This window comes from Polyodon spathula, chromosome 26 (genome assembly GCF_017654505.1).
Source record: "Polyodon spathula isolate WHYD16114869_AA chromosome 26, ASM1765450v1, whole genome shotgun sequence".
In the NCBI taxonomy this organism is placed as follows: domain Eukaryota; kingdom Metazoa; phylum Chordata; class Actinopteri; order Acipenseriformes; family Polyodontidae; genus Polyodon; species Polyodon spathula.
Window position 1 is genome coordinate 10680211 of NC_054559.1, and position 14189 is coordinate 10694399.

At 36.8% G+C, this 14189-nt stretch overlaps 2 protein-coding genes across 11 annotated transcripts in view; one reads left to right on the forward strand and one right to left on the reverse strand.

Annotated features, from left to right (window-relative positions):
- Positions 1-8: 8 nt before the first annotated feature.
- Positions 9-7922, reverse strand: drc3 (dynein regulatory complex subunit 3). Its single transcript, XM_041229710.1, has 13 exons — positions 7650-7922; positions 6806-6982; positions 6417-6533; positions 6165-6331; positions 5934-6080; positions 5346-5465; positions 4419-4531; positions 3584-3758; positions 2502-2633; positions 1884-1954; positions 1422-1545; positions 905-1036; positions 9-523 (listed from the first exon to the last, which is right to left on the reverse strand). Exons 2-13 carry the CDS (start codon positions 6969-6971, stop codon positions 413-415), a joined length of 1575 nt encoding a protein of 524 aa, XP_041085644.1. The 5' UTR covers positions 6972-6982; positions 7650-7922; the 3' UTR covers positions 9-412.
- Positions 7923-8232: 310 nt separating this feature from the next.
- The window catches only part of LOC121300683 (TOM1-like protein 2), a 29434-nt gene continuing 23477 nt past the window's right edge, over positions 8233-14189 (forward strand). For all 10 annotated transcript variants that reach the window (XM_041229339.1, XM_041229344.1, XM_041229347.1 and 7 more), the window contains exon 1: positions 8233-8320. In XM_041229339.1, the coding sequence (XP_041085273.1) occupies positions 8269-8320 (52 nt within the window). In that variant the 5' untranslated portion in view covers positions 8233-8268. The remainder of the gene's footprint in view (positions 8321-14189) is intronic.

A 14189-nucleotide genomic window follows, 5' to 3' on the forward strand; every position in this document is an offset into this window, starting at 1 on the left:
GAAACAAGTTTGCAGATGAAGTACCAAGCTTTAATATGTATTTGGTGTGGAATGATGTCCATCCGTTGTGATGCTTCTATTTTTTAAATTATAATCAAAGTATATGGTTTAAACATAAAACATCTAGCCATAGCCATTGTCTGGCGATAAAACCAATTGAACATTTTCAGATAGCACTTATTTCACATAAATGGATGTGGCTTAAATGCAAACTGTTACATTTAGGAGGGCATTATAAAAACTAAACAAACCATGTACTTTTTAATAAAAGTAGTTTAGGAACCAAATATAGCTATATCTATCTCCATCAATGTTCTGTCTTGGGAAATAAGAAATGTGTTTTACAAAGTCATCGGTGGGATTAATGTTTTGTAGGATCAGTGTTCCGAAAAGGTCTATTCCAGTACAGATGCTACACAGAGTCAGGAAGGTCCAGGTTCTCAATCTCATCCCGTAGATAGTCGATGTAGATGTTGATCTCCAAAATCCGCTTGCGGTTCCGTTTCACTTCATCACTATGCACCTGCAGAAGTACAAACAAAATGCAAGCTGCTCTGAAAATGTAAACCCATTTATTATTTACAATGTGGTTCCAGCATATGCACCCTAAGGATGTATCCAGAAGCTCCTAGGGAACGACGCAGGTGTGACAAACAACCAAAAACTAAATATAGGTGCAGGAAGTTAACAATAGTGGCTCAGTAATACTGCAACTTTACTCTGAAAGCTAGCTATCTAATACCTTTACATTTGCGAGCATTTTCTACAGACTATAATTAAAAGACTAACCTATGATGACTCGAACAACCTTGTATATAACCTTTGCCCAGTTCTGAAGCTCACTGTGCTGACCCTATGAGTTTCCATTATCCTTTTTTTCTGATGTGCATCCTTTGTTTATTACCTTCTCCACTAGAGAAGTGGTCCATTCATTGGCCCGTGTAATCAAGTCGTCTTCTCTGTTGTCAATCTTCAGTAGATGGATGTCATGAGATGCACTGACAATGTTAACGACAGTGTCTTTATCAACAAACAGCTAGGTAACAAGAAAAAAAAAAGTTGGACTAAAGGACTGCAAACAATGATCAAGCCATTCACAGTTAGATTTATGAATGCAATCTCTTCCCTGATAAAAATCTCACTAAACTGGTGAAATTTGTGTTTTAAAAGAGTTTAAAAAAAATGACTCTGAAAAGTAAGAAAGTGTAACAAGCTGAAGACAAGACACGCATGTTTGCATCTGCACATTTTGAATAGGTATTACTCCAGTACTACAAAAATGCTAGATTTGTTTGTGTCAGAACAACATGGGAAACTATTAGGCAATCCAGAACTGTTTGTTGTTTTGGTCCAGTAAGGAACTCAAGGTTGGAAACCCAGACCCAGAAATCTATGGTGTGAAGCAGAAATCACCTACTGACCATTCGGACTTCATCAGGAATGTCCTCGACAAACTCGTTCTTCAACACCTTCTCCAGCATGTTGATGGCGATCTCCTGCAGCTTCTCATGGTGGTTGTTCTCCAGGTCTCGGCATTGAGAGATCGTGAAGGCCAGTCAAGGGGGACAATGACAGGATAGGGAGGTACACCTTAGCACTCATACTGAACCAGTCAACACTTAGTGAATGAGCAAAGTCACCACAATCTACTAAGTATACCTAGTAAAACCTCCGTTTGACCACTCCCCTAAAACCCATGTTTTCCTAATCATAGCCAACCCATTTCATCACCACTGTCCCAAGTGATCTGGCCTTTTCAGTCCCATACGGTTTCCCCCACAAACTAAAAAACATTAGTTTGGAGAATAATGAATTTACCAATGGATGATGGATTAGATTAAGTGTAGCATCCACCCCTAGCAGACAGTAGTGTGAAAGGATATATCCCCTGAACAAATTCAATGAAGCCAGTCATCATGTCTGAGATGTTTCTTTCAAAGTCCTTGATTATGTCCTAAAATGTAAACAACTTATTAGCAAACAAACAACATTTCTGGTGGTAATATCTTTAGAAAATGTTACAAAACAATGTTTTTTTTTTTAAATACAGAATTGAGTGCATGCTAAATTTACAAAGGAAAACTAAACAAACAATGTTGTGATGGCTATGGCTACACTAAATACTGTGTATATCAACAAGCCGCGGTGCTGATCAATCTCAAACAGCCTGCTCCAGAGAGAAAATAACAGGTTTCAGGGAGAATGCTATAATGTGTTACAAGAGTCAACTGTAATTCATTATTGCTCTTAAATTGTTAGGTTATGTCCTGTGCTGCAGAGTCATATTTGTCCACATAACAGTCATGTAGAACATCTTCAGGGGTATTGTGACCACCCACATGGGTCTGTAACAGGCTGAATTTCTCTGGATTGGAAGAAAGGATTTAGGCCCTGGCTGGGGTTAATTCAGCATTGACACACTATGTATAGGATGGCTGATGCTTGTGTATTTCGCTTACTAAAGAACATTTTAATCCCCCTTCTTGTTGCAGCCTCCTTACCTCAAGCTGGTCCAACAGTTGCAGCTCCAGCATCATGAGGGAATCACATAGCTCATTGATCTCCTTGTTATACTGAGCAATGCGGGTCTCCAGCAATGACATATCAGTCAATTGATGTAGTTCACTGAAAATCTGAACGTATAGTTAATTTAACCCTATGTTGCACGGGTGGCAAAACAATACAGTTTACCTCATTATACAATCTTCACTTCAATGGTATACTATAATGTTTTGGCCACGATGATACAATACTGTAGTATGTGTTTGGGGAGACATAATTTCATAATAAAAATGGTACTGTTTGTATTTTATAGAAAGATAAATGTATTTAATGCTAATTTTGGGTGACTATTTTAGGAAGGATTTCTCTTAATTGAATCTTACGCTGATGGTTTCATGTGGTTAACTTGTTTCCTTTTGCAGTAAAAAAGCAATAAAAATAACTTTCATTCACTCTGATGTGAGAGTTGTAATTTATTTTTCTGCCAGATGCTTGAGACTACAGCAGGGGTTGTATTGGTAACAGCTTGCTTCAGTACACTGCTTGCTTATTTGTTAAGCACATTATGACTTCAAATGCACTGATTTATGGAATTCCCCTTACTTAAGACAAATGTGTTACACCACTGCCTTCTGTTACCCCAATTCCTTTTCAAAGCAGGCTAAAAATCTTCCAAATGTTTACTAGGATAGCACTGTACCAGCCAGCTATACAGTACTTGCATTTATGTACTTTTATTACAGAAAAAAAATAAATGCTGGATTATAGGCTATTCTTTACTCCTCATTTGTGCCTTTATTAATTATCTCAACAGTTATGGGTCCTAATATCAATGTACTACTTTTCATTGTATTTTAACTGCTTGTATTACAAGTATGAAAACAACATCTCGGGAAAACAAAACACTGCAGGATTAATCATGTTTATGCTAATCTGATTTTCTGGTAAACTCATTGTGCCGTTATTTTAAATATAAACTAATTGAGAATGTCCATGCTTTTTTTAAAGAGGACGGCAACTATTTTCCACATAGGCTGATGGAGCTACACTATAATAGTAACAGTATGCTAATGGACTCTACCTCTCTCTTTCTCTCCTCAAATCCTGCCACTTTCTCTGATCCCTTCTCCTGGTTGCTCTCTGTTGCTTCTCTGAGGCACTCAAAGAAGGTTGCTACCTCCGCCTCTCTCTTCACATGTTGCTTTAGCCCGTTTTCAAAGATCTGCTGGCAGATCGCAACAAACTTACTCTTGTAGGTGAGCATGGGGTTAAAGATCAGAACAAATGTGGCTTCCTATTTCTTCTGAGCCAAAATATTTATTCCAATTTATTTTTTCGAATAATGACATTATTTACCACATTTCTGTCCCAATGATGCTTTAATCTTTTTAAAAATAATTTTTATATATCATATTACATATATATATATATATATATATATATATATATATATATATATATATATATAATATATATATATATATATATATATATATATATAGTATATTATATATCATCCATCATTCAGAACATTACTGCAGTCTACTGGATCCTCCAACTAGATTTATGAAAATTACCTTGAAATTATTTTACTATTTTGTATGTCAGACACACTTAAATGCCATGATGATTACACATACTGGCCCCTCTATGTGTCTCAACCCTGCCCTGGACAGACTGCTCTTGCTGGGGGTAAAACGATAATTCAGTTTTTATTACCATCCTACCCTCACCATCTGTAAGAGGCTGACAGCAAAGATGGACAATTAGCTCAAATTGGGATGGTGGGATTTATCCAAAAGGAACTATTCTAAGCACAACAGAGCTAACATCTCACTGCCAATCTGAGGAACAAAGATGATGTTTTCTAAGACTGTCTATTCTGAACATTAACTCTACAGTGTTTCAAAGGATATGATTCCAGTAGCAGATGCATTCCAGGGAGGTATGCCAGTTTAGCTGTTTCTGGATCCTCAGAATACATGCTGTCAAAAAGGAATGATCCATTCAGGAACTCCACATAGGCAGCCTTTAAAAAAACACAATTATAACAAGCCATAATCTATATACATGAAAAATGATTGATAGATAGATAGATAGATAGATAGATAGATAGATAGATAGATAGATAGATAGATAGATAGATAGACAGATAGATAGAGATCGAGAGATAGATAATACACAGTTTCTGTACACCCCTAAACTGCATGCTCATTTGCACAGATGTTGTGTCGGTTTCCACAGTGTGCCAAAGATTGAATTTTGCACTCCAGCTATTGTTTTTAAAACAGCTGCAATAGAATCTTCAGTGTTCCTTTGTGTGCACATCATGGTTTTACTCATACCATGTGTAACATAGCAGAGGCTGTGCATCGCAAGCATGCATCTAAACCACAATGCAAAAGAGCCAGGCTCGTTTGCATGAATGGTTTTAAAGTTTTTAACCTCATCTTATCTCACCGACATGGGACTGGACAGAATCCATAACTCCATAACCCATTATTCTCTCCCCTCCCTTTAACCTTGGCGATCAGCTGCAGCCAATCTGTGAGATCTGAGTCACAGCACCAATGTAACAGGGCCAAGGTTGTGCGTGAACTGGCCACCCTGCGCACCACAAAAAAGCCAGGTACGGTTCTAGAGCTTGTAACCTTATCTCCTCTCACCAACAGGGGAATGGACAGAATCCATAATGGCAGTGTATCACACACCAGTATGATTCTTTGAAAATTCGCCAATGGCTATGTAGCACATGGCCAGCACATCCAATGTTAATCGATACTCATCTAATAATAATGCACCTTTGACCTCTGAAGGAATGGCTGCTCCAGCTTTAATATTACCTTGTGCAGTTCCAGTTCCTCCTGCTTCTGCAACTCTTCAGTAAGTTTTCTTTGTGCCATATTCTCATTGTGTTTAATTTCGTCAATGGCATACTGGTATTGCAGGCTAGCAACCTCACGCTACAAAACACATAAATAAAAAATAAATAAATCAGCAGTTTGATTAACCTCTTTATTTTTTCTCTTGTTTAAACATGTTATATGAGGGAATCTTTGTTTGATTATATGAATGTGCATATGTACAGTATGCATGTATGTATGTATTTATTTATTTATTTTTAAAAAATTGAATTGTTTAAAAATCAATAGGATATATTCATAAAGTACCATGCTGGTAAATGTCCCTGTTCTCATACAGTACTGATGATGCTTAATCTGTTTAGGGTACTGGAGTCTCCCTGGCCTTTGGGCAGGGGATATGAAATGAACACATAAAACAAAGCACCAAACACTAGAGTATAATGTTGGCAGATAAGTCACAGTTAGATCATTCTCAAGATTTGAACTGAGAACCTTCAGTCCTAATGCAAAAAACACAACAACAGTAATAATGGCTATATATACACACTGCACAAAGAGTATACCTACTGTGTTTTCATCCACTAGTCTGAAATCCAGGTAGACTAGTTCAGGTAGGTAGGCAGCAATAAACATTTTATAGTTCTCATCCTCACAAATGGGGTTCCCAGCCAGGTTCAATGAACGCAGCCTTTTAAACCTTCGCAAATAGACAAGCTGTAGAAAAGAAAGGAAAAGATACTGAAACTTTAAGATACATTTCCTTTAAACTTTGGCAAAGCTGTAAAAATGTGTTCTCACGTTTTCCAGCTGGTCCAAGCTGTTGTTCCCGATGGATAAAACCTGCAAGTTACACAGGGTGTCTATGTTTGCAATTTCAGAGATTCTGTTGTTGTATAAGCTCAGGTCCTCCAGTTTCACAAGAGCATCAAGACCCTCTATCACTTCAATGTTGTTAAACGAGAGGTCTACAAAAATCAGACATGGCCATTACTTGGAGAACAATCAGCTTTGAATTTACCTTTGTCAAGCTTCTCTAGTTTCTAGACTCACCCAGCCATACCAAGTTGGTCAAACTGTCCAGTCCTTGGATCCTCTCAATGATGTTGTTGTCCAGTTGTAGTTTGGTCAAGGCAGTGAACTGCCATAAATTATCAATCTTCAGGATATCTGGAACAAACAAAACGCTTCTCAATATATTGAACAAGAAATGTGGAGGCAACTGTTTTTTTTGTTTGTTTGTTTTTTAATTATTACTGGAAAAGGCACTGTGGTTCTCTTGAAATATTTTTTACAAGCTTTTGCATGTTGTTTTTGTTTTTTTTAATTTATCAGCATTTCAGGTGGACAGCCACCCACAGGTCTATAAATAAAGACCACTTGGAGATGGCTGGTAAAACATGCATGGCTGTAAGTAAGTTCTAGCACTAGGGTGAACTTACTCTTGAAGTCCAGGCGCAGATGTGTGACGTCTCGGAAGTGAATGCCTTCTTCTTTGGCTATGCGTCCAGCCTGGTCCTTAGGCCCCTGCTCCTCCACTGCCTTCTTCAGCAGCTCCTCATCCACCACGCTGGGTTCAATGGTGTCGTACAGACGGCTCATTTTCATGGGAAGCGCTACTGTATTAAAATGCACACACAACAGTTAGCTCTATGTGATCTAGCGCTTTTCTTTAAGCCATTAAGAGATATGATGATCACATGTTAAGCAAAAAGCCTTAGACTCTCATCCCCTTCAACCACAAAAACAACAGCTGTAGCAGATTAATAAATCAGTAGCTGGTTTATTGTGAATACATGGCAAACATTAAAATGATAATTGGAACCAAAAAAAGGCATCGACATATATTTTAGCTGTCTTTTAAAATTACACTTCCCCAATCTTCCATTATTATATTGAGACAAGCTATTCATAATTCACATTCTAACTTTGTGTAGTTCTAAGTTTAAATGAACAGACATTTAAAATCACTATTGTTTATATTTACATCTACAACGGCTTTAGTAAAATTAAATAAATTGAAGTTTATTTAGTTGAGAGTCAGGCACATAACAAGAAGATGTATAAGCAATACAACAATTAGCACGATTAACCAATCGGTATTTTACAGCTGTCCTAATTTAAGTTTAGCAGTTTACTTTTTTCCTATGTTTTTATTTATTTATTTATTTATTTTTAATCAGTTTGCTTGTCATTTCCCTCTGTGGTTTATTTTATATTTTGCTGACTGAAGCTTTGTTAATTGTGTATTTAAATATAATGTCTAACTTAAAACTCGGCACTTACCTTGCTTAAATAAAATCTAAAATCAGATGCACCCGCCTGCTACAAAAGACGCTTTCCCTGTTGCTAGGAGACCCATACCCGGATCCAAGCAAAACCTAGAAATACATTCATATAATCCAAGAGTTTTCAGTTATATAAAATCCAGAAACGCATATCGGCGTTTAAATTAGATTTGGAACATAAATCTGTATTTAAAAAAAAAAAATGTTTAAAGAGATAACATTAATAACTGAGGCTGTGCCTTATTGAACACGACACAGCGCAACTGTACTGGTTGGCGTTGAACAAGCCACTCAGATACGAGATTCACAATGTTTAGAACCAATCGCTAAAGAGCAGGTGCCAACCTGAAAGAACAGCGACCAATTAAAACAATGTTACATAAAGAGCTTTACCAGGCCTTCAGACTGTTGAAAACAGACGCAATAGCTAACCAATCCGCATGATCCGAAGGCGGAGTCATTTCTGACTTTTCTTTTCATTGACAGCTAAGCTGTTCAATCAAAATAACATTTCTGGGAAGTTGTCCAATTATCCAGCTCAGTGGGCTGACCGTGAGTGACCACCTGCTGTGCCAGTGACTCTCTGTTAGTGCGGATTGTTTGTTGTCATCAACAAGATGGAGTTTTTACTGGGAAACCCGTATAGCACTCCGGCTGGGCAATGCATAGGTAAGACGTACTTATTATTTGCACTAGCAATACAACATAACCACAACGCGAGGCTGTTTATTTGATTGTTTCTACATAGTTGTTTTAAAGAAAATTATGTTTTCTTGTGGGTGTTGGAAAACGCAATTCACGACAGTGCGTTTATAATAGCGCCGGACAGGGAGAAGAAAACAGTTTAATTATTAAACTGTATATGTAAGGCTTTAAAGTAAATGTTATCATAATTGCATTAAATTTGAATGATTCATGTTTACATCATGATGTCCATGTAGTAAAATACCGTTATGTGTCACTGTGATGGTTGCAGGAGATCCATTTAATAATTTTTATTTCTCGTTAAACTTCACTAGCAATTAATGTATTCCTGTTAATTAGTTTGAAACATGTAGTGGCTGTGTTTTCAGTCTGTCCAGCTTACATGTTCAGTTTGCAATTACATGTTATTAAGTAGTGTTCAGACAAAAAAAAAAAAATCAAGTTATCATCTGTTTTTAATAGCATTACGTCCCTATAGATAGATCCATGGCGATGTAATCAATTTATAGAAATATATATGTGTCAGATTGTTGAATTGCAAAGGCTATTTAAAATAAATCTCTTTGCAGTTTATTTAATTCAAAACACCAGATTTTGGTAAACAATCCACGTAACTGGTACCCGATAGAACTGCACCTTAATTTGCACAAAATGGAACAAAATTGCCCATTAAAGTGCCTTTCTTGAGTGTGTTTCCATTAAATAATTAGAGCGTAAAATTGATATTTAAGAACATAAGAAAGTTTACAAACGAGAGGAGGCCATTCGGCCCATCTTGCTCGTTTGGTTGTTAGTAGCTTATTGATCCCAAAATCTCATCAAGCAGCTTCTTGAAGGATCCCAGGGTGTCAGCTTCAACAACATTACTGGGGAGTTGATTCCAGACCCTCACAATTCTCTGTGTAAAAAAGTGTCTCCTATTTTCTGTTCTGAATGCCCCTTTTTCTAAACTCCATTTGTGACCCCTGGTCCTTGTTTCTTTTTTCAGGCTGAAAAAGTCCCTTGGGTCGACACTGTCAATACCTTTTAGAATTTTGAATGCTTGAATTAGGTCGCCACGTAGTCTTCTTTGTTCAAGACTGAACAGATTCAATTCTTTTAGCGTGTCTGCATTTAATGCAATAGCTTGTTTTAAACATTGAAAGAGAAGCAATTTGATAGAAGCTTCCAATAAGTCTTTAGTAGGCTTAGTTGCCAATTCAAAACGAGATCAACTAAATTCACCTACATATACTCTACTTCTTTTTAATGTAGCAAATGCAGTCAGATTGCTCCTGAGCTTTATGGGGTAATGCACAGTTTTTCATCAATGCAGCTAACAGACTGCTAACTCATCATTCAAACCAAATTCCTTTAAAAAAAAAAGAAGGAAAAAAACAGTCCCATTTCAGAATTCAGAACTTTTATAATATTATCCAAAATTGGCATTAATTCTGCAGCCCTTCTATCAAACTTTCACACTTGTTTTATTTACTTTCCAACCTTTTAAAATCAGCATGGAACCTCAATATTTGCAAAATGCAAATCATTGGGCAGCTGCACTATACAGTGCCTGCCACTGTGGTTTTGAAAGGATTGAGGTAGGTCTCCTCGGGGGATAAGGTTGCATAATGTGTTTCACGTCGTATGCACATCATTACACAAATGCATTTAAATTGTTGGCCATAATGTCTGTTGCTTTCAGATATCTCATGGGTTGGGAGCTCCAACTCAATATTTGAACAGGTTTGGAAAATGTCCCTTTTTAAAATTGTGAAAAAGATGGGAAACACACATCAATACCACTGGTGGACAATGGGCTGGTTAGCATTTATGTCTTAATTTATAGAGCCACTAAATAGACTGTATTTATTAAAAATGCATGTATGGGTCTTGCAATGACTTGTAAATCACAATGAATTGCGTTAGAGAGGTGCTTTGGCCTCTGGTGTAACACTTGAAAAGTTGCCAGTAGCTGCACTGTAACAACAATCTCAAGTTTTATACATGTTTTTGATAGATTGCATGCAGCTTTCCTAGTTGTATCTAATAGTAGTCTAAAAAAAGGACCAGTGACAATCTGTGTTAATAATGTATGATCCTACTCTGCACAGCAAGTCCATTGCTTTTACCGTTGAGCTGATGCTTTAAAACTCATGCCCCATGACCTATAGTATAGAGCCAAATTCAGCTTTATGGAAAACAGGGGAAGCCGGTCATAGAAAATCAATGGAAACTCGATTTGCAATAAGCTGCTGAGCTCGAACTAAACAGGGAATCGACTTTTCTTTAGTATTATTGTAGGTTAGGGTGACCACTGTTGCAGGTTTCAGTGTTAGCTTAACAAATCACCATGGGTGAGGTATATCGACTGTAGCTAAAATCACAGTAAAAAGTCTCCCTTCCATACCAGACCCTTTGCTACTGTCAGTACTCTATGCGGACAGGGAAGGGTTTCTTCCTTCTGAGGCCCTTTGCTTTATTTCTGATAAACTTTCTTTAATATTGTATCAGTTTTATAAGCCTTCATTCTCTAAAGGAAAAATAGGACAAAAAAACAGCCTCACATTTATGATTCAGCTATATATGTGGAGGTGCCAATAGCTTTTATGACTGCATTCCTTTGCTGTCTGGTTTCCAGGCCATGGAACAAGAAAATGCAGTATAAGAGTCAGACAGAAATGGTGAGGAATCATGGCCTCATGTGTCACTTGTCACTCTTTGAAAAAAGAACATTATTGCATTGGGTCAGGTATTGTATTGTAGTTTTTAGAAAAAATACAAATTAAAAAAAAGGAACTTCATTTCTGATCATCATTTTCTACTGTGTTTCGTTTTTTTTTTTTTTTTTTTTTTTTTTTAAAGGTGGCCAAGGAAATTGCTGTAGTTTCTGATGCTTAGAACAGACTAATACACAGAAAAGGGAGTCTTGGGGATAGTTTTAAACATGCATAACTCCTCTGCTGCATGTACTGTGTGCGTGAACAATAATTAACTGACAGGCTGACAACTTAAGATTTGTTGGACTAAGATCAGCTAAAGATTTGCCTCAAATCAGCATATAAAATAATTATTTGAATTAACTCTGCATTGGTGGTAAGGGGTTGTGAGTGGTACAGCACAAACATGTAAACAAATACATAATACATTGAAGAATAAGAGATGTGCAATTAATGTGAATGAAAAGGAAGTAGACTAAAAAGAAAATAAGTTATATCATCAGTACATAAAAGGATTGAAAAAAAAGTGCTGCTGTTGGATGTGCAAATTCTCTCAGTCCGGCATAATGCACAATGCTAGTGGAGCTTGTCCAGATATCCTGATAAAAACCACAGGACCCTATGCACCTGATATGTCCAGGACTGGTGTGCTTGATACTAAAGGCAGGAGTGACTGATGCAAAAGCAGGATGATTTGTTTGGGTCTCCTGTGAAATCAACAGGATTTTCTAGTTGTACCTGTTTGCAGTCTCCTGGGTTTTCAAGCATCAGCATGCTCCACACAGTGATAATTAGAACCAAACAGATCATTCTAAAAAAAAAAACATAACCATCCCTTGTCTTTGGAACCTCTGCATCATTTAAAATCAAGCATTCTGCAAATGGAATAATCTGACCTTGGTTTTAAAGAACTACAACGAAAATGTTAAGCCTGTCAATCATGACTTTAATTAAACAAGTAAGTTCTAACTACTATAGACCATTATAATTATGCAGATTAAGCAGATTTTAACAACCGACCAGTAGAAGCACTAGCTGTTTAAACATCTTCAATATCTATATTTTTCAACTGTTCTAATGACCCGCGGTAGTGGGTGAATTCATGGTGAATGTATCTGCTTGCGCAGGCTTTAGTTCCATTGCCGATGGGTTTCGGAACTGTAATGTAAACATTCAGTCACGGTGCTCGGATCCAGTAAGACTTGCTGCAGGACCCAAGTGCTGAGAGCTATTGTTCTTTATGTTTAGAAATGTTTAATCTGTACTCTTTGACAGTATGACATTGAATTGACTTTGTCTTTGGTATGTGGAGGGAGGAGAGTTTGCAGCATTAAACAAAAACAAAAAAAACAATTGAGAATCAGGTCCACTCCTTGGTAAATTGAAACATGTTCTGTTCCAGCTCTGTCCGTTTGGGCATGTTTTATTACATGTTTTAGTTTTTGACAACTGAGCCCAATAAGGGCTAGTTTAGGAGCCCTGAACTAACAACCTGTGCTGTCTTCTGCACTGCAACACATTGTTACTTGCAGAGGTCAGTCTTAAAGTTAAAGATAAACATGTTCAATAGCTGTGGTCATTGTGACCTATTTACTTTAGACTTGTATCTCTAATAAACTGTGTGATAAATTACTTTTAAGTACAACTGCTCTGCAACTGTATTGTTTTGTTAATGTAGTCTGTATTTGCATTACATGGTTTATGTTTAGTCTTTACTCCAGGAAAATAATAGCTGCTAAATACACAGTTGATTCAAGTAGAATAAATATTTCCTCTGAAAGCCTTTATTGTCCAATAACAAAACACTTTGAGGACAAAGTGTGAGAAGGAAAGGATAACAGCCTGTCATCTTATCTATTTCTAGTTTGGCTGAATTAATGGCTAAAATGCTACTTTAATCTACAAGGAGGCTGGTGTAGGGAGTACTCCTAAATTATGGTTTAAGATACAATTTTAGACATGTGTAATTTGCTTTTCTTTATGCTTTGCTAGTCAGAAAATTCTGTTTTTGACTTCCTTCTTTTTCTTACTAGCTTCCCTAGAAAAAAAAATCTTTATCCTGCATGAACTAAAAATGTCAGATTGTTCAAGTCCGTACCTTTAAGTTTGACTGTAGAAATGTGTATGATTACAAAAGAAACTTCAGAATACAAATATATATTCCGTTTTTTTAATCTTGCTATTATATACCTAAAATTCCATCAACTGCAGTATGTGGTGAATGATATCACAACCACATTAATAGATTTAAATAGAAATAAATGTGTAGTTACCATGACATCCAAAGCCTTTAAGTACCTCCACTGTTTGTTTTCAAACGCACTTTCCCTTGACAAAGGTATGTAACATACCGGGTGCGTTAAGTAAGTGAGCAGCTCAGAGCGGCTCAGAAAAAGAATCAACTTAACGATTTGCTCAGTTCCGCTCCTGCTGAGCCACTCGGAGCGCTCCTGAGCATTTCTCATCAGTGATCAGAGTGAGCGCACGGAATAGCCACCTGCAGGAAACAAGTGGAGATGACAGGCAGGATTGATAAATACGTTTGTCAAGAACGGTGAACTGGTTTCGACTTACGAAATTATGTATAAATTGGCTAAATAAGATGGTAAAAATTGTTTTTGAATTTGTATCATTTAATTTCATTTTTACAAAATGTTGAGCTGTTTTACGGTTATTGATGTATTATTACTATTAGGCTTGTAGTATTACTATTATTCATCATTTTCATTATTAATGTCGGTATTAAACACAGCCAGATATGAGGTTCAGTCCAAACAGAGAGCTGAACTCAGTGAGGTACAGCAGGGGACAGTAACTTCACACAGGGCCATTTCATCCACCATCACCTCAGAAACACAAACAAGCAAAGAATTATTATTATTCTCTATTTTTAAATGTCTCTCGGCGCTCTCGTGGAGCAGAGCTTTCAGTCATTTAAATGAGCTCAGTATACATTGTGAGCGTTCTCACTCTGAGCGACTCACTTACTTAATGCACCCACATTTAAAATATATAAATGATGTCACAATATATAGAACACTGTTACATCATGTAAGAATAAATCATGGATTTGAATATAAACAATAACAAGTAGTTGTCGTGCTGTCAAAAAAACCTATAAATACCTCCAGTGT

Excerpts from the sequence above, each read along its gene's own strand:
- drc3 (XM_041229710.1), bottom strand. The coding sequence starts at position 6,971 with ATGAAAATGAGCCGTCTGTACGACACCATTGAACCCAGCGTGGTGGAT. Across the intron at positions 6,332-6,416 it reads GACCAACTTGGTATGGCTGG|ACCTCTCGTTTAACAACATT; the intron begins GTGAGTCTAGAA and ends TGATTTTTGTAG. Across the intron at positions 2,634-3,583 it reads TTGAGGAGAGAAAGAGAGAG|ATTTTCAGTGAACTACATCA; the intron begins GTAGAGTCCATT and ends CTATACGTTCAG.